The 23,455-nt window shown below is 45.9% G+C and overlaps 1 protein-coding gene across 4 annotated transcripts in view; it reads right to left on the bottom strand.

The window, feature by feature from the left end:
- LOC142311040 (L-threonine ammonia-lyase-like) overlaps positions 1–23,455 on the bottom strand; it is a 290,375-nt gene that overhangs the window by 48,881 nt on the left and 218,039 nt on the right. For all 4 annotated transcript variants that reach the window (XM_075349048.1, XM_075349046.1, XM_075349047.1 and 1 more), the window contains 2 exons: positions 17,939–18,106; positions 12,361–12,418 (listed from right to left, as the gene is read on the bottom strand). In XM_075349048.1, coding sequence (XP_075205163.1) covers positions 12,361–12,418; positions 17,939–18,106 — 226 coding nt within the window. The remainder of the gene's footprint in view (positions 1–12,360; positions 12,419–17,938; positions 18,107–23,455) is intronic.

A 23,455-nucleotide genomic window follows, 5' to 3' on the forward strand; every position in this document is an offset into this window, starting at 1 on the left:
TGTTGTGGGGGGGTCACTCTTCTGGAATGGATAGCCATGTCGGGCAAAGAAAACTATGCTGCTCATCTCTCGACAATTCTGATAGCAGAGGAACATTTTAGAATTCATATCTGCCTATTCTACTTGCACTCAGAACAGGACTATTAAGCAGCTGTCTTAACATTTAGTCTCTGTAAGGGGAATAACACCCCTTCTCTGCCTTTCATGTGGCAAGGACACTGAAACACTCACCACCCAGCTGCTTCTGCTCCTTTTCTCTGCCATGCCTCTCTGCTCTCACGGTCTGTTCATGCTGCATACTTCTCCAATCAGCACGCTAAGGACAAGCCCGCGTACACTCCCTGCCTCTTAAAAGGGGAGCACGCCCTAACCCAGAAGTGCCTCCCAGCCTATGACTATGAGGCACTAAGTACTTAAGGCACCCCCCTTAGGGAGTGCCTGAGCAACATGGTTATTCAGTTAGATTCATGTTTGATAGTTGTCAACTTCCATATCCTTTACTTGTATCAAGTGCCTCTTAACTGTACCTATGTTCCAGTACTTGTCCAGTGTACCTGTACCTGCTTGAACTAGCTATCTTGCCAGTATCCACCTGACAATCTGTTCCAGCCATCCAGCTTGCCTCAGCCTTCCAGTCTGCACCTTCCAGCACAAGCTTTGCCTCACCATCAGAGGCTCTAGTGAAGATAAGGTAGTCGCTTAGTTACACCCCACCACGGTGAGCCTGGTCCCGTGTGTGTGACACCTAAAGAGCCTTATATAATGTTATTCACTAAAATCAATGTTTAAAAAAAGATTTATAAGCTCCGCTTTTCCTATGCTAATTAGAGCTTTTGACTAGTTGATTGGACGTTAGTTTCCCCAGACTAGTCTGCTCTCTTTTCATGTTATCACGTCTCTGTGGGCATGATGTAAGATATACTGACCAGGAAATATAGATATAATTTGATTGTTTGGTCATCAAGATTGTTAGTCCTTTAGCATTACCCAGGGTGCACCACGTGGAGGCGGACTAACATTACACACATTCTTACAAAAGATCTTAGTGTAATGGGAAAGTACTTTCGACAATGATGATTAAAGCCCAACCCATCAAAAACGGAAGTTTGTTGCTTTCATTTGCACAATGCAAGTGCTAAAGGCCCAGTCACACTAAACAACTTACCAGCGATCCCAACAACGATACAACCTGAGGCCGAAAACACACATCCGTTAAAACCACGTCCGTGTAAAACGGGCTGTTTTTCGGGTCCGTTTTCCGTTTTTTAGGTCCGTTTTTATGGTATGTGTGGCCTGCATATGTATCCCGTATGGTAGCCGTATGTGCGTGTGAAATGTGCGTGTGTGCGTGTGTAACTTAACTGACATGTGTTTGTGTTGTCCGTGTGGAATGTCCGTGTGTGATGCAAAATGTCGTTTACTACATGTCGCCAGACAGCAGACAGAGTAGCGCGATGAGAATGAACTCGGGTGAACTTCACCCGACTTCATTGTCATGCCGCGGCTCTGTCTGTGTGCCGTATACTGATTAGCGGTCACCTGTGAAGGATTCACCGGTGACCGCTAATCTCCCAAGTGACTGAAGTGTCCCCCCCTCTCTCATACTCACCGATCCCCGATCACCGGCGCTGCACGGCGTTCACACTGCTTCGGCGGCTTTTTCTCATTAAACAATCTCATATTCCCTGCTTTCCCCGCCCACCGGCGCCTATGATTGGTTGCAGTGAGACACGCCCACACGCTGAGTGACAGGGGTCTCACTGCACCCAATCACAGCAGCCGGTGGGCGTGTCACTATGGAGTATAGAAATAAATAAATAATTAAAAAAAAACGGCATGCGGTCCCCCCCCAAATTTAATACCAGCCAGATATAGCCATATGGCTGAAGGCTGGTATTCTCAGGATGGGGAGCCCCACGTTATGGGGAGCCCCCCAGCCTAACAATATCAGTCAGCAGCCGCCCAGAATGGCCGCATACATTAGATGCGACTGTTCTGGGACAGTACCCGGCTCTTCCCGATTTGTCCTGGTGCGTTGGCAAATCGGGGTAATAAGGAGTTATTGGCAGCCCATAGCTGCCACTAAATCCTAGATTAATCATGTCAGGCGTCTCCCCGAGATACCTTCCATGATTGATCTGTAAATTACAGTAAATAAACACACCCACCCGAAAAAATCCTTTATTAGAAATAACAAACACAAACACATTCCCTAGTTCACCAATTTAATCAGCCCCAAAAAGCCCTCCATGTCCGGCGTACTCCAGGATGGTCCAGCGTCGCTTCCAGCTCTGCTGCATGGAGGTGACCGGAGCAGCAGAAGAAACCGCCGCTCCTGTCACCTCCACGCAGCAAATGAAGAGAGCCGCGTGATCAGCTGTGCTGTCACTGAGGTTACCTGGATCCAGCGGTGGATGCAGCGGTGGCCGCGGGTAACCTCAGTGACAGCTCAGCTGATCGCGCTACTCACCGCCGCTCCGGTCAGCTCCACGCAGCAACTGAGGTGAGTAGCGTGATCAGCTGAGCTGTCACTGAGGTTACCCGCGGCCACCGCTGCATCCACCGCTGGATCCAGGTAACCTCAGTGACAGCACAGCTGATCACGCGGCTGTCTTCAGTTGCTGCGTGGAGGTGACAGGAGCGGCGGTGTATTCTGCTGCTCCGGTCACCTTCATGCAGCAGAGCTGGATGCGACACTGGACCATCCTGGATAACGCCGGACATGAAGGGCTTTTTGGGGCTGATTAAATTGGTGAACCAGGGAATGTGTTTGTGTTTGTTATTTCTAATAAAGGATATTTCAGTTGTGTGTGTTTATTTACTGTAATTTACAGATTAATCATGGAAGGTATCTCGGGGAGACGCCTGACATGATTAATCTAGGATTTAGTGGCTGCTATGGGCTGCCAATAACTCCTTATTACCCCGATTTGCCAACGCACCAGGGCAAATCGGGAAGAGCCGGGTACTGTCCCAGAACAGTCGCATCTAATGTATGCGGCCATTCTGGGCGGCTGCTGACTGATATTGTTAGGCTGGGGGGCTCCCCATAACGTGGGGCTCCCCATCCTGAGAATACCAGCCTTCAGCCGTATGGCTTTATCTGGCTGGTATTAAATTTGGGGGGGACCGCACGCCGTTTTTTTTAATTATTTATTTATTTCTATACTCCATAGTGACACGCCCACCGGCTGCTGTGATTGGGTGCAGTGAGACACCTGTCACTCATCGTGTGGGCGTGTCTCACTGCAACCAATCATAGGTGCCGGTGGGCGTGGAAAGCAGGGAATACGAGATTGTTTAATGAGCGGCCGGCTTTTTAAAAGAGGAAAAGCCGCTGGAGTTTAGAGAACAGCCGTGCAGCGCCGCGCCGGAGATCGGGGAATGGTAAGTATGAGAGAGGGGGGGAACTGACCGATAGACAGCGAGAGGGACAGATAAGACAGAGAGACCGACCGACGGACTGAGGGAGAGAACGAAACAGAAAAAGAAAAAAGACCGACATCACATGAAAAAAGCACAAAACGTACAGGGAGCAAACAGAGATGCGTCCATGTCACTCGGACGTGCGCACAGACCCATTGACTTTCATTGGGTCCGTGCTGCATGTTGCGTGCTGAAAACGGACATGCTTCCATGCAAAACGGAGACACAAACGTAGCACGCACACGGACCCACGGACCTTAATGAAAAACGCACATGTGTCCTCAAACATTAAATAACATTGGTGCACGTTTGGCCGTGTCTCCGGTATATACGGAAACGGACCAAACACGCACGTGTTTCACGGATGTGTGTTTCAGGCCTGATACGGATCGCTGGTAAGTTGCTAGGAGGTCGCTGGTGAGATGTCATACTAAGCGACGCTCCAGCGATCCCACCAGCAACCTGACCTGGAGGGATCGCTGGAGCGTCGCTACACGTGGAAGTATGCTGCGCTTGGTAACTAAGGTAAATATCGGGTAACCAACCCGATATTTACCTTGGTTACCAGCGCACACCGCTGGCTCCCTGCACACCTAGCCACAGTACACATCGGGTTAATTACCCGATGTGTACTCTCCTACGTGTGCAGGCAGCAGGGAGCCGGCTTCTGCGGACGCTGGTAACCACGGTAAACATCGGGTAACCAAGAAGCCCTTCCCTTGGTTACCCGATATTTACTTTCGTTACCAGCGTCCGCCGCTCTCACACTGCCAGTGCCAGCTCCCTGTTCCCTGCACTCCTAGCCACAGTACACATCGGGTTAATTACCCGATGTGTACTCCAGCTACGTGTGCAGAGAGCAGGGAGCCGGCATTGACAGCTGAGAGCGGCGGACGCTGGTAACGAAGGTAAATATCGGGTAACCAAGGTAAGGGCTTCTTGGTTACCCGATGTTTACATTGGTTACCAGCGTCTGCAGAAGCTGGCTCCCTGCTGCCTGCACATTTAGTTGTTGCTCTGTCGCTGTCACACACAGCGATGTGTGCTTCACAGCGGGAGAGCAACAACTAAAAAATGGTCCAGGACATTCAGCAACAACCAACGACCTCACAGCAGGGGCCAGGTTGTTGCTGGATGTCACACACAGCAACATCGCTAGCAAGTTGTGCCTTAGCAGCGATGTTGCTAGCGATGTTGCTTTGTGTAACGGTACCTTAAGACTGAACTTAAGGTAAAATTTGAAGGCCAATCTGTTAAACACAATTTCAATCCTAAGTACTTAGGTGTAATCCTTGATAGAAGTCTAACTTTTAAATCCCATTTGGATAAATTGGCGCAGAAACTGAAAGCACGTAATAACATTATTCAGAAACTTTGTGGATCCTCCTGGGGCTCGGCAACATCTGTTTTGAGAACATCTACTCTTGCCCTGGTGTAATCTGCTGCAGAATACTGTGCTCCAGTATGGTTAAATAGCTGTCATGTAAACCTAATTGACACTCAGCTGAACAACTCTTTGGGTATAATATCTGGTGCTATTAGACCTACACCTGTTCACTGGTTACCTGTCCTGAGTCATATCGCACCTGCAAATCTAAGAAGACAAAAGCTTCTTCTTAAAGAATATACTAAAGTAGTGAATAATGAAAAACTTCCAATACATCAAAATATCAGGGATGTTACAATACAACGATTGAAATCAAGACACCCACCCATCCGAACTGCAATCACCTTGCATGAACAAGACTTCAATTTAGAGGAGAAATGGCGAGAACTTTGGGTCAGTGTAGTAGATAGTGATCCCCAAATGTTCCCTAATTTACAAAACCCTCCACCAGGCTTCAATCTACCAAAGAAAACATGGGTTACTCTAAATCGCATCAGAACAAACTTTGGCGTCTGTGCAGATTTCATGTATAAGTGGGGAAAATTTGACTCACCGACCTGTCACTGTGGAGCAGATCGTCAAACTATCCAACACATTGTTGAGGAGTGCCCCTTGAGATCCTACCATGGTGACAAGAATGATTTCTATACTGTAAATGATAACGCTATTGCATATATTGAAAATCTTGATATTCGACTTTGAAAAATATCAAAAGGATAAAAATCAATCATTGTCTATTGTCTGGTGCTTATTTTTATATGATGGTAAGGTATACGTTCATACGATTAAAATAAATCTGTGGGCATGACAACATGATTTCAACGAGCTGACGTCATCACCAGCTCCTGTAAATCTTGCACATGGTTGGGAGAACAGCGTCTACACTTCTGATCATGCGCAGTATACCTCTCTGAAGCTGGGATGCGTACACCCAGCTTCAGAAGTTCAGTGATGCAGCTGAAATGAGCTGCGCACATGTGCAAAATTTCCAGACGCTGGTGATGTGAGATCATCATCACTCCATCAGGGTTGTGATTACCTGGAAATAGTGCCAACTAGTCTTGGGAAACTAACACCCCATTGACTAGTTAAAGCCCAATATGCATAGGAAAAGCGGAACTTAGAAATATTTTGTTTAAACATTGAGTTAAGTGAATAACCTTATATAGGGCTGGTTAGGCAGGGAATTTAGTCATATAGCTGTGAATGCTGCTAGTTTGGAGGACATAGGGGACCTGACAGGTTTCCTCTAAGTCCCCAAAGTACAATCCATAGTATACTCTGATGAGTAAAAGGGTAACAATATTTTGAACTTTTGACTTTCAGGCTCCAAATCTCATCATCCACTACAGCTTTGAATGTGACCATACTTTTATAGATAATCATCTTGGCTATCTCATACATAAATTTGACTTGCAACTATAAACACGCAATGGAGGTGACTTGTATGCTTCGTAATGGTGAGATCACAGACATCCATGCAAAACCCATGCGACGCAAGTTACACAAGTCTGGAATGATGGTCCGAATAAAGATGAAGAAGCCTCCACTTTAATATTGTCATGAGAAGCGTCGGCTTAAGTTTGCAAAACAGTATGAAAAGTGGCCAGTAGAGGATTGGAGACGGGTGATCTGGAGTGATGAGACAAAAGTCAATAGATTTGACTTTAATGAGTGCAAATGGGTCTGAAAGGAACAAAGTAAAAAAGGGCTAACAGATTGAGAAATTGAAGTAACTGTCAGGTTCAGTGGAGGAAGCCAAAGGTGTTAAATACTTCACCAGGATTGATGGTGGTCTCAATGCTGAGCTATATGTGAGTATCCTACAAAACGAGTTACTTTGTACATTCGAGTACTATGAGTATGAAAAGGATGATATAGTGTTTTCAGCAGGACAAAGAAAGGCAGCATGCGTCGAGATTGGCCAAAAAATAGTTCAGTGACAATAAAGTAGAGATGCAGGATTGGCCCCCATAGTCCTCAAACCTCAACCCAATCGGACACTTGTGAGTAGAGTTGTAGAAAAAGCTGTACACATACACAAGTGAGTTGACCAGTATGCACCAACATTGGGAATGTGCAAAAGAGACCTGAGATCTGATTTCAGTCGAGCCATGATTGAATCTAATCAAGAGCATGCCCAGAAAGATTCAGGCAGTGTTGAAAACCAAAGGTGGATTTACAAAATACTAAGAAAATAATAAAAATTAAAATTTGATTTTTAGAAGCAAAACAGTAACAATGCAGTGAGCTAACAAGAATCTTCATACCTAATCATATGCTAAATATAAAGTCAAATTTATGTATGAGATAGCCAAGATGATTGTCTATAAAATTAATGTAGTCTCACATTTAGCAGTGTATATGTTACCGGCAATGTGTAAAAACAGGCATTCTATAAAATACCTAGGCAATGTATACAATGCCGGAAATGGGTCAGCAAAGTATGAACTACATCAGATGTTCATACATGTCCTAGTCATGCTATAGAATACCTAAATGACAAACAGGCGGAGTGTAGAATACTACAGGGGTGGTCCGTCCAAAAGTAGGTGGACAGAGCAGTCAGCAGCAGATCTGTGAAACTGGATCTGTTGCCCTTAGCATCCAAAAGTAGGTGGACAGAGCAGGCAGAAGCAGATCTGTGAAACTGGTTCAGTTGCCCTTAGCATCCAAAAGTAGGTGGACAGAGCAGGCAGCAGCAGATCTGTAAAACTTGCTCAGTTGTCCTTAGCATTAGTGTACTGCCCCGGGGCTCGGCCGGCTGCTGAGCCGCTCGGGTCCGGGCTCGTTTGGTGGGTGGCTCGAGCGCCTCCGGACCCGGGGGTCACGTCACTCTGAAAGGAAGTTGGCGCTACGTGTAGGGATTTCGGTGGGTAAGGTTCACGGCCGAGTAAGTTCATGACGCCACCCACGGTTTGTGGTGAATGTGGGCACCACCGCTGCCGTTAACTAGGTTCCTGGGGACGGTGTTATGCAGCCTGGTGTTGACCCCTCCGTGGGCAGGGGGTGATGGTCCCGGGGCCCGGTGGTTGTGAGGTGCAGGCAAGATGGTGTGGTGCGGTGTGCGGCCCGAGGGCACCGCGGTACTCACTATGACAGACACACCGGAGTCTCTGGTAAACCAAAAAGGATTGTGGTCAGTGCCCGCAGCCGGCTGCACTTTGCCCCTTTCTCAGGTTGGTGGTTCCCGCCTTTCTCCTGCACCTCCTTGTAGAACTTGACTGCCTATGCTTCAGCAACGGTAGTCCGCTCCCCGGCTTGATGTGTGTCGGGGAACCCGTTTGCCCACAGGCGCTGGCCCGTGGGATCTCTCTGCCTGTGCGGTGGCTTTCTATCCCCCTCGGTGGGCTGTTGCCATCTATCGGGGCTTGGGACGGGAAAAGACCTAAGGTCCAAACCTCAATCAGTGAATTCGACGTGGTCCAATGGCTTCTGGACCTTGTTCTGGGTCTGAGTACCCCTCCTGGTGCTCCGGTTTCCAGTTGGCTCCCTGGTTCGGTTCCGGCAGGCCATTACCCTGTCCAGCTCCCTTACGGTTCCACCAGCCGTCTTCCCGGCTCCTGCAGGCGGCAACCACCGTCTGCCTCCTAGCCAGAGGTGACTGGGCTCCAACCCAGACACCTGGTGTTAGACTATGGCAGACCTGGACACAGGTCTGCACTTGAACTCCACTCCACTTCACTGTCAAAACTCATCTACACTTCTTATTTTTCCTGCCTCAGGACCTGTGAACTCCTCAGTGGGCGTGGTCAACCGCCTGGCTCCGCCCCCTGGTGTGAACATCAAACCCTGAGGGAGGTGACTAGGGTTTTGTAGGTTGGCTGCTGTCACCTTATTAGGGGCTCGTGTTTGTGCAGGGGGTCTACCTGTGACTACCTGGCTAGTCCAGGGCATCACATTAGCAACCAATCAGATTCCACCTTTCATTTTCCAAAGAGTCTGTGAGGAATGAAAAGTGTAATCTCACTGGTTGCTTGCTAAGGGCAACTGAGCCAGTTTCACACATCTGCTGTCTGTCCACCTACTACTTTGGATGGACCACCCTGTATGCTTTCTGGAATGAAGTAGTGTGCTTGCTGTGCCGTAGCAGCAGACTTCCATTTACTGTTTTGGGTGAATTGCTGTGCCGAAATAGCAGATTTCCATTTACTGTTTTGGGTGAACTGCCGCTCCAGAAGCTGTCCCATACTGTGTTATGTGAAGGTGTAAGATGGAAGAGGAGAGAGAAATGTACGAGCAAGAATCACGATATTCTGACATGCGACAACGGTTCGACAAAGAACTGACTGACATGCGAGCCAATGCTGCTTAAAATTGTGTTTTCGAGCCAATGCTGCTAAAAATTGTGTTTTTCATGCGGAATCCACTGACGAAAAGCTAGTGAATGATGTGACAAAGGCTAAAATGACTACTAAGAAGGAACCACAGGACTATTGGCTGCTGAAACGTTACGATGTTATGATAGTAGAAACCAAAAGTAAGTTAATTTATCCTGTTAAAAAGGGCATCAGTGCTATTCAGTTTTACCTCAGAGATTCAGAACTATTTGATATGTAATGGCTAACTTTTCCAATCTGGGCATTATATCAGACTTTGCCTGAGCAGTTCTTGTATTCTGCACCCAAATACAAGAACATTACCCTGAGCAGTTCTTGTCATTCTTTATAATACCTAGACATTTTATGTAATGGCTAACTTTTCCAATCTGGGCACCTAGACATTTTATGTAATGGATAACTTTTCCAATCTGGGCATATCAGACTTGCCTGAGCAGTTCTTGTCATTCTTTATAATACCTAGACATTTTATGTAGGAAAAGTATAGAACAACGCAGATATTTCATACCTTGCCTGAAAACGACAGGATTTTCATACATTGCCTGTAACATATACATAATGCAGGTTTTAGCCAACTGCTTGAGTCCTCTCTGTCAGAGACTGATGCCCTTTAGAAAAGATGTGATGCCGTTTTCAGCAGCTTCTGCGTTGTCTCTTCTCACATACAGATAACATCAATATAGATGGAATGTTGGTAACAGGACTCATTATAGACATGAACGAGTTGTTCCCTAATTTAAAGATTTAACTTTATGAGTCCTAAATGGTGTAAGACATGAAAAAACCTATACCACCCTCCTCAGACTAGTGACACTCTTCTGCAATTGAAACTATGTCCCCGTCGGTCTCCCAACATCGGCATCCCTTCGGTACATCCAGGGGTGGAATTCAAATTTTTAACAACAGGTTCTGTGTTTGTGTGTAGGGAAGCCCCACCCATTTTGTTTTTAAAAACCCACACCCCTTTTAAGCCACACCCATTTCAAGCCACACCCATTCATCAAACATATGAATAAGGGTGCAGTCTGACGGCTGTTAAAAATTGGAGCAATATTGGAATACTTCATGTTCTGGCTGGCGACTCTCCTGACCCACATGTGAAAGCTGCATGTATTTCCACTATAAAGCTGCTGCTTAAGAAGTTAGCGCTGATGAGTGTCACTGTCACAGCACGTCCCTGCTGCAGCCAATAGCTCCTCCCAGACCCCGAGAAGTGTCAAGTTACCACCCGCGCTGCTCCTCACTGCCATCACAGCCGCGCTGTCTGCAGGGATGAGTGAGTGAAGAGCAAGGCCGGCTCCAGGTTTTTGTGGGCCCCGGGCGAAAAAGTTTCAGTGGGCCCCATGCACAAGCAGACACGCACATACACAGATACATACACATACATGCATACGTACATATACATATTTAAAGAAAAATTCAGAAAAATACACATATAAACAAACAAATCCGTACACAGTCATATACACTGACATACATAGATATACACATCGTACATACACACACAGATACATTAAAAGTATTTTTAACATGGGGAATCTGGCAGCAGCCTCACTCACCTCCCTGCTTGTCTCCTGTTCAGCTCCTTCAGGGCATGTGGCTGTGCTGCGCTGATTGGTGGCTGCCACTAACAGACTTGGTCGCACACAGAGCACACTGATACTGCTGTATATACATCACAGGAGAGGCTGGGGACATACACATTACTGGGGGGGCCATACACATTACTAAGAAGGGGGGCATGCAGCAATGGAAGGGCATACAGCTCCAGAGGGGGGATAGAGCTCTGAGTGGTATACAGCACTGGCGTGGAGGGGGACATACAGATCTGGGGGGTATACAGCACTAAGGTGGAAGGGACATAGAGCTCTGGGGGGTATAGAAGTATGCAGCCCCCACATTCCTCCATAAAACATAATGCACCCATATTGCTCCAAACAATTTAATGCAGCCTCATATTACTCCATATAATGCAGCCACATATTGCTCCATATCATGTTATGTTGCTTACATGCAGCCTTATGCAGCCTCCATGTGGCAGCATTATGTAGCCCCATGTGGCAACATTATGCAGCCCCATAGTTGTCTGGCCGCCGTGATTACTTACTCACTTCTACTTGTTCCCCCGCTGCTTCGGTCTCCTCAGTGTGTCCACTATTCTGCTGCTCTGACAGCTCAGCCCACAGGCGCGCACAGTAATGATGTCATCGCGCTCCGCTGAGCTGTCAGAGGCAGAGCGCAGACAGACGCTGCAGGAGAATGATGAGAGAGCGCGCGCCACTCCCTCTGTCATCATTGCTTTCAATTGTATCGGCATCTGGGATGCCAATACAATTGAAAGTGAGATCCTTAGTGGGGGGTTTGAAGAGCGCAGACACCGCAGAGCAGACTGTGCATGGCCCGTGTCACCGGCGAGAGAACCGGATTGCGGCCCTGGGATCTTCCCAGTTCGGGGAACCGACTGCTATTTTAACAACCGATTCCACCGAATAGAGGAGAATCGGCTGAATCCCACCCCCGGGTACATCACACGAAGCCTGCAGCCATTCAGCAATGCTGATCAGCAGCAGCCTTCATCTCTCTCTGTTCAGACAAAATGTGAAAGCTGTAGCTGATCAGTGGCCGCTGATTGACTGCAGTGGTCACGTTGCCTTGCAATGTAAGAGACACAATACCTTGTGTGGAGGATTGTTGTAAGAGTTAAATCATTGAGATGAATATTGCTTCTTTATTTTTTTAACCTATTTTTAGATTTTTGTAAAAAAAATGTGCACTTGACAGAATAGCTGTTTTATCATCATAATGGCAAATGTGTGATGTGATTTTGTATGTAGTCACATTTGGGGAATCAATCACCCTCCATGTCTTTGTAACCTTTTGTACACTGTTTATATATCCATACCCTGCATTATATCACTGCCTGTTCATTAAAGAATCTTTTATCTGCACACTTGTGCTTATGACTACTTCTTAAAGTTTTCTGGCTATGAGGTATGGAGAGACTTTGGCAAAAATGAATGACTTCTATTCTCTTTATATACATAATGGCAAATGTGTTTCACATTGTTGTTGTGATGTACAATATGTCACAATATAAAGTATGAAAAGTAAGTGATCTATTACACATTTAGTTATAACTGTTCTATAGTTCTACTGCTAAATACAGCATATACCTATAGAATACAAACACTTAGCAGCAGAACGTACCTCCAAGGTGAATAGGTCATTGATCAAGAAGACGTTCTCTTTGTGCATATCCAGAACCCTGAAATCAACAAACCATACTAAGAACAATCTTAATGTAGATGTCATTTGCACGGATAAGTAATTATAAGCAATATGACAACTAAGGACTATAACACACATTCAGCAAATTGTGTCTCAACTGACTCATCCAATGTGGTCCCCGGCCGGCTCCAGTTGACTGACATGGCTTTCCTTATATACACACATAGAGAGAATATGGGGCACAAGATTCTCAGCCAGCTTTCCAATGTATGTTTACTCTGAAATGCCACATTGTTTCAAAATAAAACCTACTGTAGAACGTGGCTGCAATTGTGCTGTCTGATTCATGCTGCTCGTGCTCCGGCCTGCATGATTCTGTTGACCTGTCCTCTTTAAGTCTTTTACTGCAAACAAATTGAGGAAGAAATTATCCAACTATTTTATTGAGTGTGTGTGAGCGATCTGGCAGAAGTTCTGCACTGGCAGCTATACCCACCACAAGGCATTGAGCACAGCCGGATCTTTCTTCTTTCTTAACTTTAAATTCCTAATGAATTTTCCAAATTTTACATTCCACAGGCTGTTTTAAAGAAATGTTGAGGATTCAGCTTTAATAGTTCTACAAAAAAGTAACATAATTTGACATGTAGCTCTTCAATTTGCTTATTATGAGCCGGTGTGCACATAAGGCCAGGGTCAGGCGAGTGTATGGCATCTGATGTGAGAAAATAGGCTACGATATGCTAATGACTAGAGATGAGCGAGCCTCTAGACGCTCAAGTTCGGTTCGTCGAACGGACGACGCGTTCGAGTTCGGTTCGGTGAGCCGTTCGACGAACCTGTCGAACCCCATTGAAAACAATAGGAGGCAATCACAAACACATAAAAACACATTAGAAATGTACACATACAGTTAATAAACATTGCCATAATGCTTACCGGTCCCGCGATGCGTCCTGCACTCTGTCTCCTGCCGCTATTCCTTCCGATGATCGCTGCGTCCTCCCGGTAACCACCACTGATGATAGGACCTATCGTGACGTCAAAATAGCATGTGACCAGTCACGTGTCTGCTATCTCATTGGCTACAGACTGGTCACATGGCTTTGACGTCATGCTACGACCTGTCAGTGCATCTCTCCAGTACGCGGTGATCGTTTGTGTATCTCCGTGTACCGGCGACATACTCTTGCACACGGTCGGGTTCCCGATCTGCTTCCCTGTTCCGTTATTCACCGGCTGCCACAGCCGGTCAATAACGGAGATCACCATTGCTATAGCAACGCGCCTGTTAGTGGTGGCGTCACCGCTAACAGCACGCAGCCTCTGATCACTCACGGAGTGAAAAGACTGCACGGGAAGCAGCAGCGTCTTCTTCCAATGCAGCGCTGCTGATGTAGCAGAGCTGCATGTGTTGAAGGAGAAAGGAGACAGAAGAGCAGGATCGTGGAGGGAAAAGAGGGAGTAATAAACATGGAGTCTCTAAGTGTGTCTGTGTATTTATTTCTATTAAAGTATTTTTTCTCTGTGTGGTGTCTTTTTTTAACCCTTTATTGGAGATTCTTAATGGCCGGGTCAAACTTGCCTGACATTAAGAATCTCTGGCTTAATACTAGCTGGTAACCCAGCAAGCCACCCGGCTCAGGACTGTTGGAAAAGTTGGATACAGCGCCAGGTGATGGCGCTTCTATGAAAGCGCCATTTTCTGGGGCGGCTGCGGATTGAAATTCGCAGCAGAGGCGCCCAGAAACCTCGGGCTAACCTGTGCTGCGGATTCCAATCCCCAGCTGCCTAGTTGTACCTGGCTGGGCACAAAAATATGGCGAAGCCCACGACATTTGTTTTTTAATTATTTCATGAAATAAGTGAAATAATTAAAAAAAACGGGCTTCCCTATATTTTTCGTTCCCAGCCAGGTACAAATAGGCAGCTGGGGGTTGGGGGCAGCCCGTAGCTGCCTGCTGTACCTGGCTAGCATACAAAAACATGGCGAAGCCCACGTCATTTTTTTGGTGGGCAAAAAACTCCTGCATACAGTCCTGGATGGAGTATGCTGAGCCTTATAGTTCTGCAGCTGCTGTCTGCTCTCCTGCATACACTAGTGAATGGAGCATGCTGAGTCTTGTCGTTCTGCAGCTGCTGTCTGCTCTCCTCCAGATAGACAGACAGCAGCTGCAGAACTACAAGGCTCAGCATACTCCATCCAGGACTGTATGCAGGAGTTTTTTGCCCCCCCAAAAAATTATGTGGGCTTCGCCATATTTTTGTATGCTAGCCAGGTACATCAGGCAGCTACGGGCTGCCCCCAACCCCCAGCTGCCTATTTGTACCCGGCTGGGAACCAAAAATATAGGGAAGCCTTTTTTTTATTATTTCATGAATTTCATGAAATAATGAAAAAACAAATGACGTGGGCTTCGCCATATTTTTGTGTCCAGCCAGGTACAACTAGGCAGCTGGGGATTGGAATCCACAGCACACGTTGGCCTGAGCTTTCTGGGCCCCTCTGCTGCGAATTGCAGTCCGCAGCCGCCCCAGAAAATGGTGCTTTCATAGAAGCGCCATCTTCTGGCGCTGTATCCAACTCTTCCAGCTGCCCTGGTGATGGGTGGCTCGCTGGGTAATAATGGGGTTAGGGCTAGCTGTATATTATCAACTGGACCTAAGCCCGAAATTCATGGTGTCACGCCAATATTAGACATGGCCACCATGAATTTCTAGTACCGATAAAAGAACCACAACACACAGAAAAATATTTTTATTATAAATAAAACACAACACAATTAGTGACTCCATCTTTATTGAAATAAAAAAAAAAAAACCTCCGCAGTAATCCTGGGTCAAGGGTCCCGCGCCGTCCAATCCGGATCCAATATCATCTGATCGGTTTGCTGGAAGGCAAAGTGATCAGATGATGTGTCAGGTTCAAGGGCCTGAATCACATGACACAGCAGCTGATTGAAAAAACGGCTTTTATACAATCAGCTGATGCATCAGTGCAAAAAAACCAAAACAAACTACGCACTTCAGTGCAGACTCCTGTCCGACGGCATCAGCTGATAGTTTAGCCGGCCGGGCGGTAAAAAGCCGGCCTCACCGCTCGACTTATAGTGTCAGTTGATTCTGTCAGGTGACCGCATCAGCTGATCATCGCCAGGTCTGAGAAAGAGAGAGAGAGAAAGGAGAGAGAGAAAGAAGAGAAAGAGAGACAGGAGAGAGAGAGAGAAAGAAGAGAAAGAGAGACAGGAGAGAGAGAGAAAGAAGAGAGAGAGAAATAGAAAGAAGAGAGAGAAAGAAGCGAAAGAGGAGAAAGAAGAGAAAGAGAGAAGGAAGAGAGAGAGAGAAAGAGAGAAAGAAGAGAGAGAAAGAATAGAGAGAGAAAGAGAGAGAAGAGAAAGAGAAGAAAGTAGAGAAAGAAGAGAAAGAAAGGAGAGAGAGAAAGGAGAGAAAGAAAGGAGATAGAGAAAGGAGAGAGCGAGAGAAAGGAAAGAAAGGAGAGAGAGAGAGAAAGGAGAGAGAGAGAAAGGAGAGAGAGAAAGAAGAGAAAGAAGAGAGAGAAGAGAAAGAAGAGAAGAGAAAGAAGAGAAAGAAAGGAGAGAAAGGATAGAAAGAAAGGAGAGAGAGAAAGGAGAGAGAGAGAAAGGAGAGAAAGAAAGGAGAAAAAGAAGAGAAAGAAAGGAGAAAGAGAAAGAAAGGAGAGAGAGAGAGAAAGAAAGGAGAGAGAGAGAGAGAGAAAGGAGAGAGACAGAAAGGAGAGAAAAAGAGAGATAAAGAGAGAGAGAAAGAAAGGAGAGAGCGAAAGAAGAGAGAGAGAGAAAGGAGAGAAAGAAAGGAGAGAGAGAAAGGAAAGAAAGAAAGGAGAGAGAGAAAGAGAGAGAAAGAAAGGAGAGAGAGAAAGGAGAGAGAGAAAGAAAGGAGAGAGAGGAGAGAGAGAGAGGAGAGAGAGAGAGGAGAGAGATAGAGAGAGAGAGCTCACAGCTGATGTCCGGCTCCTCCCCTCAGTGCATAATTAAATTATAATTATAAATATATTATAAATATAATTTAAAATTAAATATAAATAAAAAAATTCTTTACCGGGTCTAGAACTCGCGACCTTATGCTTCTTAGGTGAGCGCTGTATCCAGTCAGCTATTGCCTCTAATGTGAAAGATAGACAGATTTGGTAATCTTGAAGTCTGGATTGCTGAAGTCTCAGCTGACCACGTGATTCACTTGATTGCTACGTGGAGCTCATACAGAGCACTTGTGTTCTGTAGCAGAGATCACAGTGTCGTGTGGATTACGTCGGACCTGGTGGGGATTTTAATAAATTGTTGAAACTGTGTGTTTTTGTCTTTTATTCCAAATAAAGGATTTTTCGCGGTGTGTTTATTTAGTTTCACTTTCTTACTTACTTACTTACTTTCCGATTTTTAAACTTGTATGCATGAGCCCTGAAGATGAGGCTCCCAATATAATAAGATTAAAATAAGGCTAATTTTTGTGGTAAATCAACACCCTAACCAATTAGGACTAGAGCACTTGGTGCACCATTGATTTTCCATGATTCTTGGCTGTAATCTCTCACCCATTTGTTTGCTTTTTGTATATTGTACGTTCTCTCCATACATTAAAATAAGAGATGCAGCCAGCCTGGTCTCGGCTGCTGTCCAGGGGCTCCATGGTTGCCACATGGAATTACTTTTGCAAGTAATCCACAAAAGAAGAAAAAGTTGCTCCACTCCCAGGTCCATGAAAAGAATTTATCAGTACAAAAAAGTGTGCATAAAAAAGGCACTGGCAGAGCTGGGTGTGAGCTCCCCCAGGACTACGGCTGTTTCGTGCTAATCATTCACTTCTACGGGTCCATTGGACCAGTTGGACCCGTAGAAGTGCATGGTTTGCGCAAAAGGCCGTAGTCCTGGGGGAGCTCACACCCAGCCTTCTTTTTTATGCACACTTTTTTGTACTAATAAATCCTTTTCATGGATCTTGGAGTGGAGCCACTTTTTCTTCTTTTTTGGATTACTCGCTGGATATCTGCCTCTTTTGAAGTGTTCCCCTCTGAGCATGGTTGATTTTCAGATCTGGGGCAGCTTTCCTCTGGCCACCCAATTATGAAAGGTAAACCCTGGTAGTGCAGGATCAATTCTTTGTGTCATTGGACTTTAGTATTAGTCTTGCTCTCTGTTGCTTGCTCTGTTTGCAGCCTATGGTTTTATTTAATTTGATGAAAATGACTGCTGTCACTCAAAACATGTTGAGTTACAGGTAATATAAATACATTTTATTACTATTACTGCCAATTTTGCAACAAAAACTGTCATACATGCTGTGCCCCAAATTTATTATGTTTTTTCAGACACTTTTCAACCTTATTAGACAGCTTTGAAAAGCGTCATCTCCAATGTAGGTACAAAGTACTTTGAATACCCCCATTAAAAATCTAGTGTTTTCTCCAGCCATGATTATTAGGAATGCTTCTTTGGTAACGGTATAAAATTTTTAAAAGATATAAAATCCTGCAATGGTGACTAAACTGTTTCTAACGTTATTGCTAAACTTTTTGACTCACCTGACTTCTTCTCGACCAATGGCTTCCAAGAGTTTAGTGATTTCTCCGGGAAAGTCTGGCAGTATAACTGAAAATTTGCACACACGATAATCTAGAACCAAAGCTCGGTCCAGACAGTGGCGAAGTAAAGGCAATGGCAGATTCCCACTACACACAACAACGGCCACCCTGAAAATAAAAAAACTAACCGTTATACCTGTTCCAATTTACAAATTAGGAATTGGATGAAGTGTCGGCAGCCACTAGTGCTCCATTTTCAGAGGAAAACTAAAAAGAAAGCTACTTTTAAATTATTTTGAACCAATGGTATGTCTAATTGGCTAATTATACTAAATATAATACTAGTGTTTTCTCTTTTAGTTTATTCCTGAGGGTTCATTGAAAAACCATTTATATTAGGAATGGCGTACATATATTGTGTGTATATATAAACTACCTTCTCACCCCCTGTAGGTGGTTATTTGTCCTTCCTCATTCTCGGGTCCTCTACCAGAGGCCTGGGAGTTTGAGGGTTCTGCGCAGGATCTTAGTTGTTCCCAGCACTGCGCTTTTCTGGACAGAGAGCTCAGATGTTGCTCCTGGAATCTGTTGCAGCCATTTTTCCAACTTAGGGGTCACTGCTCCAAGTGCTCCTATCACCACTGGAATCATTGTTACCTTCACCTTCCACATCTTCTCCAGTTGTTCTTTTAAGGCCCTGGTATTTCTCCAGCTTCTCATATTCCTTCTTTCTGATGTTACTGTCATTAGGCACTGCCACATCTATTATCATTGCTGTCTTCTGACCCTTGTCTACTATCACGATATCTGGTTGGTTAGCTACCACTTGCTTATCCGTCTGGATCTTGAAGTCCCACAGAATTTTAGCCCTTTCATTCTCCACCACTTTTTCTGGGGTCTCCCACCTGGACGTAGGGGGACTTAGCCCATGCTCTTTACAGATATTCCTGTATACAATTCCCGCTACTTGGTTGTGGCGTTCGGTGTACGCTGTTCCTGTTTGCATTTTGCATCTTGCCACTATATGTTGGATTGTTTCCGTGGTTTCTTTACATAGTCTACACCTTGGGTCTTGTCTTTTGTGGTAGATCCCTGCTTCTATGGATCTGGTACTTAGCGCATGCTCTTGTGCTGCTATGATTAGTGCCTCTGTGCTGTCCTGGAGTCCAGCTTTCTCCAGCCATTGGTAGGATTTCTTCATGTCAGCCACCTCCATTATCTGTCTATGGTACATCCCATGCAGCGGCTTGTCTTGCCATGGCACTTCATGTTCTTGTTCTTCCTTCCCGGACTGTTGTTGTTGCTGTCTTAAGCTCTCCCTCAGAGTCTCATCTTTTGGTGCCATTTTTCTGATGTATTCCTGGATACTTCTTGTTTCATCCATGATGGTGTCTTGGACACTTATCAAGCATCGACCACCTTCCTTTCTGTTGGTATACAATCTTTGGGTGTTTGACTTGGGGTGGAGACCACCATGCATTGTGAGGAGCTTCCAAATCTTCACATCTGCAGCTTCCATTTCTTCTTTTGGCCAGCACACTATGCCAGCAGGGTATCTGATAACTGGCAGAGCGTATGTATTGATGATCTTATTCTTCCCATTGAGCTGGCTCTTTAGGACCTGTCTTACCCTTTGATGGTATTTGGATGTTGCTGCTTTCCTTGCCTCCTGATCATGGTTACCGTATCCCTGTGGGATGCCAAGGTACTTGTAGCAGGTTTGTACATCTGCTATGTGCCCTGCTGGTAGTTCTACTCCATCAGTCTTTACTACCTTGCCTCTCTTTATGACTAGCCGGCCACACTTCTTCAGTCCGAAGGACATCCCGATGTCTTCGCTGTATATCCTGGTCAGGTGGATCAGTGAACTGATGTCTCGTTCATTTTTTGCATACAGCTCGATGTCATCCATGTAGAGCAGGTGGCTGATGATGCTTCCACTCTTGAACTTGTATCCATAGCCAGACTCTGTTTTTATCTGACTGAGGGGATTCAAGCCTATGCAGAACCGCAATGGGGATAGTGTATCACCTTGGTATATGCCACATTTGATGGACACTTGTGCTAGTTGCCTTGAGTTGACTTCCAGTGTTGTCCTCCATAGCCCCATTGAGTTGCTGAGGAAGGTTCTTAATTTCCTGCTGACATTGTAGAGAGCCAAGCATTCACAGATCCATGTGTGTGGCATTGAGTCATAGGCTTTCCTATAGTCAATCTAGGCTGTGCTGAGATTGGTCTGTCTGGATCTTGAGTCTTGAGTGACTGCTCTATCCACTAGTAGCTGGTGTTTAGAGCCTCTGGTGTTGTTCCCAATGCCTTTCTGAGCTGGATTCATGTACCGATTCATATGGTTCTGTAGCTTGGTGGCTATGATGCCTGACAGGAGCTTCCATGTCGTTGTAAGGCAGGTTATTGGGCGATAATTGGATGGAATTGTTCCTTTACAAGGGTCCTTCATGATCAGCACTGTTCTTCCTTGTGTTAGCCAAGCTGGGTGGTGGCCAGCTTCTAGCAGTTGGTTCATCTGTTTTACCAGCCGTTCATGGACTGCTGTCAATTTCTTTAGCCAGTAGGTGTGGCTCATGTCTGGGCCAGGTGCTTTCCAGCTCTTCATGTTCTTGACACGCTCTTGGATGTCTACTTCTGTGATGGTGACTGGTTCTTGTTCTGAGTGGTTATTGTGTTTCATTCTCAGATCTTGCAGCCACTTTGCACCGGTGTTGTGTGTTTTTTCCTTCTCCCATATGTCCCTCCAGTATTGTTCAGTCTCTGCTATCGGTGGATTTTTTGCTGCTACTGTGGTGTTACTCTACAGCTGGGAACACACCTTGGATGGTTCTTTGGAGAACAGGGCATTTATCCTCTTGGCCTCAGCTTCTCTAGTGTATCTCCCTAGTCTTGCAGCCAGTGCTGTAAGCCTTTGTTTTGCAGTCTCTAGGGCTTCAGATGGAGTCAGGCCTTTGTACTTGTTCAGCTTGGTCTTATTCTTGATCTTTATACCCTTCTGTGCTTCTGTTAGTTGGCTGACTTCTCTTCGTGTCACCTTGATTTTTGCCTCCAGTCTTCATGGTGGGCACGTGCTTCTGTTGTTCTTGTTGGTATAGCCAAGCATTTCCAGGATTACTGAGGCTGTGGCATAGATCAGTTTATTAGTTTTGTGTTTTGGTGGTGGTAGGTATTGATGCAAGTGCTCTATTGGCATCTTCTAGCATACTTTCTGGTGGTATTTCTCTGCTGAGCCTTGGCAATCGGTCTCTGGGGTTCATGGTATTCTGTTTCTCTATGATTTTCTGTTTCAAATCAGCTGTTGTACCCTCTAGTTACAGGATTGGATCAGGATTTTCAATGGGTTGCACATGTTGTTCTTCCAGGTCTTCCTGTGGTGTGGATATGCAGTGCAGTTGATCTATCTCAAGTTGTGATAATAGCTTTCTCTTTATGATATTGAAGCGTTGGGTAACTAGTTGTTTCTCAGTCAATGGACATTCAGGTCTTGTATCCATCCATAGTGTCCTCATACACTTTATGTATCCCCTCTCATTTGGTCTGCTGTTGTAGTAGCATTTTAACAGATCCAGGTTCTCTTGCCTTGTCCATTTATGGTTTGTTCCAGTAGCCCATTTATCATCAGGTTGTCCTGGTTCTGCGGACCTTGTTAATCCGGGCGACATCCGAGCCGGCATGACTCTCTTTGTTTGTGACACTCTCTTGTTTATTGAGGTAGGCATTGTTAGGAGTCTTGCCTAAGGACCCCTACTGGAATACTGGTGGATGTGCACTTTAACCACTACACTATAACAGCCACCAGAAGGTAGGTATTATAGTGTTAGGAGGCTTTTTCCCAAGGTATATGGCAATTTATTTATTTATTTTTTTTTTATTTTATTTATATATATATTCTTTTCCAGATGGCAGGGCCGGGATTTGAACCCCAGTTTCCCATGTGACTACATAGTAGGATGGATGCGGCACACTGCACATGTAAAAATGGGGTAAGAGGTGTTCTTAAAGAATGGAACATTGTTCTTTATGTCTTCTGGCTCTGCACAGTGCAAACATTTCTAAGGCGGGCTTTGCACGTTGCGACATCGCAAGCCGATGCTGCGATGTCGCACGCGATAGTCCCCGCCCCCGTCGCAGCAGCGATATCTTGTGATACCTGGCGTAGCGAACATTATCGCTACGCCAGCTTCACATGCACTCACCTGTCCTGCGACGTCGCTCTGGCCGGCGTCCCGCCTCCTTCCTAAGGGGGCGGGTCGTACAATGTCACAGCGACGTCACACGGCAAGCGGACAATCAAAGCGGAGGGGCGGAGATGAGCAGGATGTAAACATCCCGCGCACCTTCTTCCTTCTGTATAGCCGCCGGCGGCAGGTAAGGTGATGTTCCTCGCTCCTGCGACTTCATACACAGCGATGTGTGCTGCCGCAGGAACGCGGAACAACATCGTATCTGTCGCGGCAGCGTAATTTTGAAAAAGTCGGAGCCTACACCGATGATACGATAACGATGCTTTTGCGCTCGTTAATCGTATCATCTAGGATTTACACACTACGATGTCGAAAGTGACGCCGGATGTGCATCACTTTCGATTTGACCCCACCGACATCGCACGTGCGATGTTGCAACGTGCAAAGCCACCCTAAGAGTAAACATCAGATTGCACTCGCACCAGTGTTAATCAGGCAGTGTCCTTCTGCTATTTTTTCCTCAGCTCTAATCGTCGTGCTGAGGGTAAAATCACAGCATGCTGTGTGTGGCCTCTTTCACACGTACATGCCTCCGGTACGTGTTTGGCAGTTTTCTCACGTACCAGAGAAATGTACACACGTAGACCTAGGTATTCCTATGGTTTTGGACACACATAAGTATTTGCGCACGGAACGTGTGTCCGTTCCGTACTTACGTGTGTCCGTTGGTTTCTCACGCCAACATGTCCGTTTTCTTCCCGGCATCACGGATGTCACACGGAACGCAAACATGTCACACATAATGCAAACGGACCACACAGATGTGTTCCGTGTGACACGCACCGGAGAGAAGACATGTGTCTGTGAGAAAAAAGAAACCCCTTTACTCACCTCTCCTGCCCTCCTGTTTCTGCTGCTGCTGTCACTTGCTGCCGACCGCCGCTCATTATGCTCATTGAATATTCACTTCACTGCGGCCAGAAGCAGCAGCAGCGGGTAGTCGGCAGGATCGGAGACCGAAGATCAGCACCACGGACAGCGACGCCAGGGACAGGTGAGCAGAAAGTTCAGTTCTCCGTGGGTTATCATGGATAACACACGGAGAACACACGTGTGCAATAAACACGGCTCACGGAGGGCAAAACGCACCTCTGACACGTCCGTGAAAAACGTGGGTGGTTTTTCACGGACATGTGAGAGAGGCCTATGGCTGTGTAGATCGCACCAACCTTGCTAATGCAAGTCTATGGGTGGGAGAAAACTATCACATCATAACATACGCATGTCATACGGATGGCCGACGCATGTCACATGGATGCTTGGT

The sequence above is a fragment of the Anomaloglossus baeobatrachus genome, chromosome 5 (genome assembly GCF_048569485.1).
Source record: "Anomaloglossus baeobatrachus isolate aAnoBae1 chromosome 5, aAnoBae1.hap1, whole genome shotgun sequence".
Taxonomy (NCBI): Eukaryota; Metazoa; Chordata; class Amphibia; order Anura; family Aromobatidae; genus Anomaloglossus; species Anomaloglossus baeobatrachus.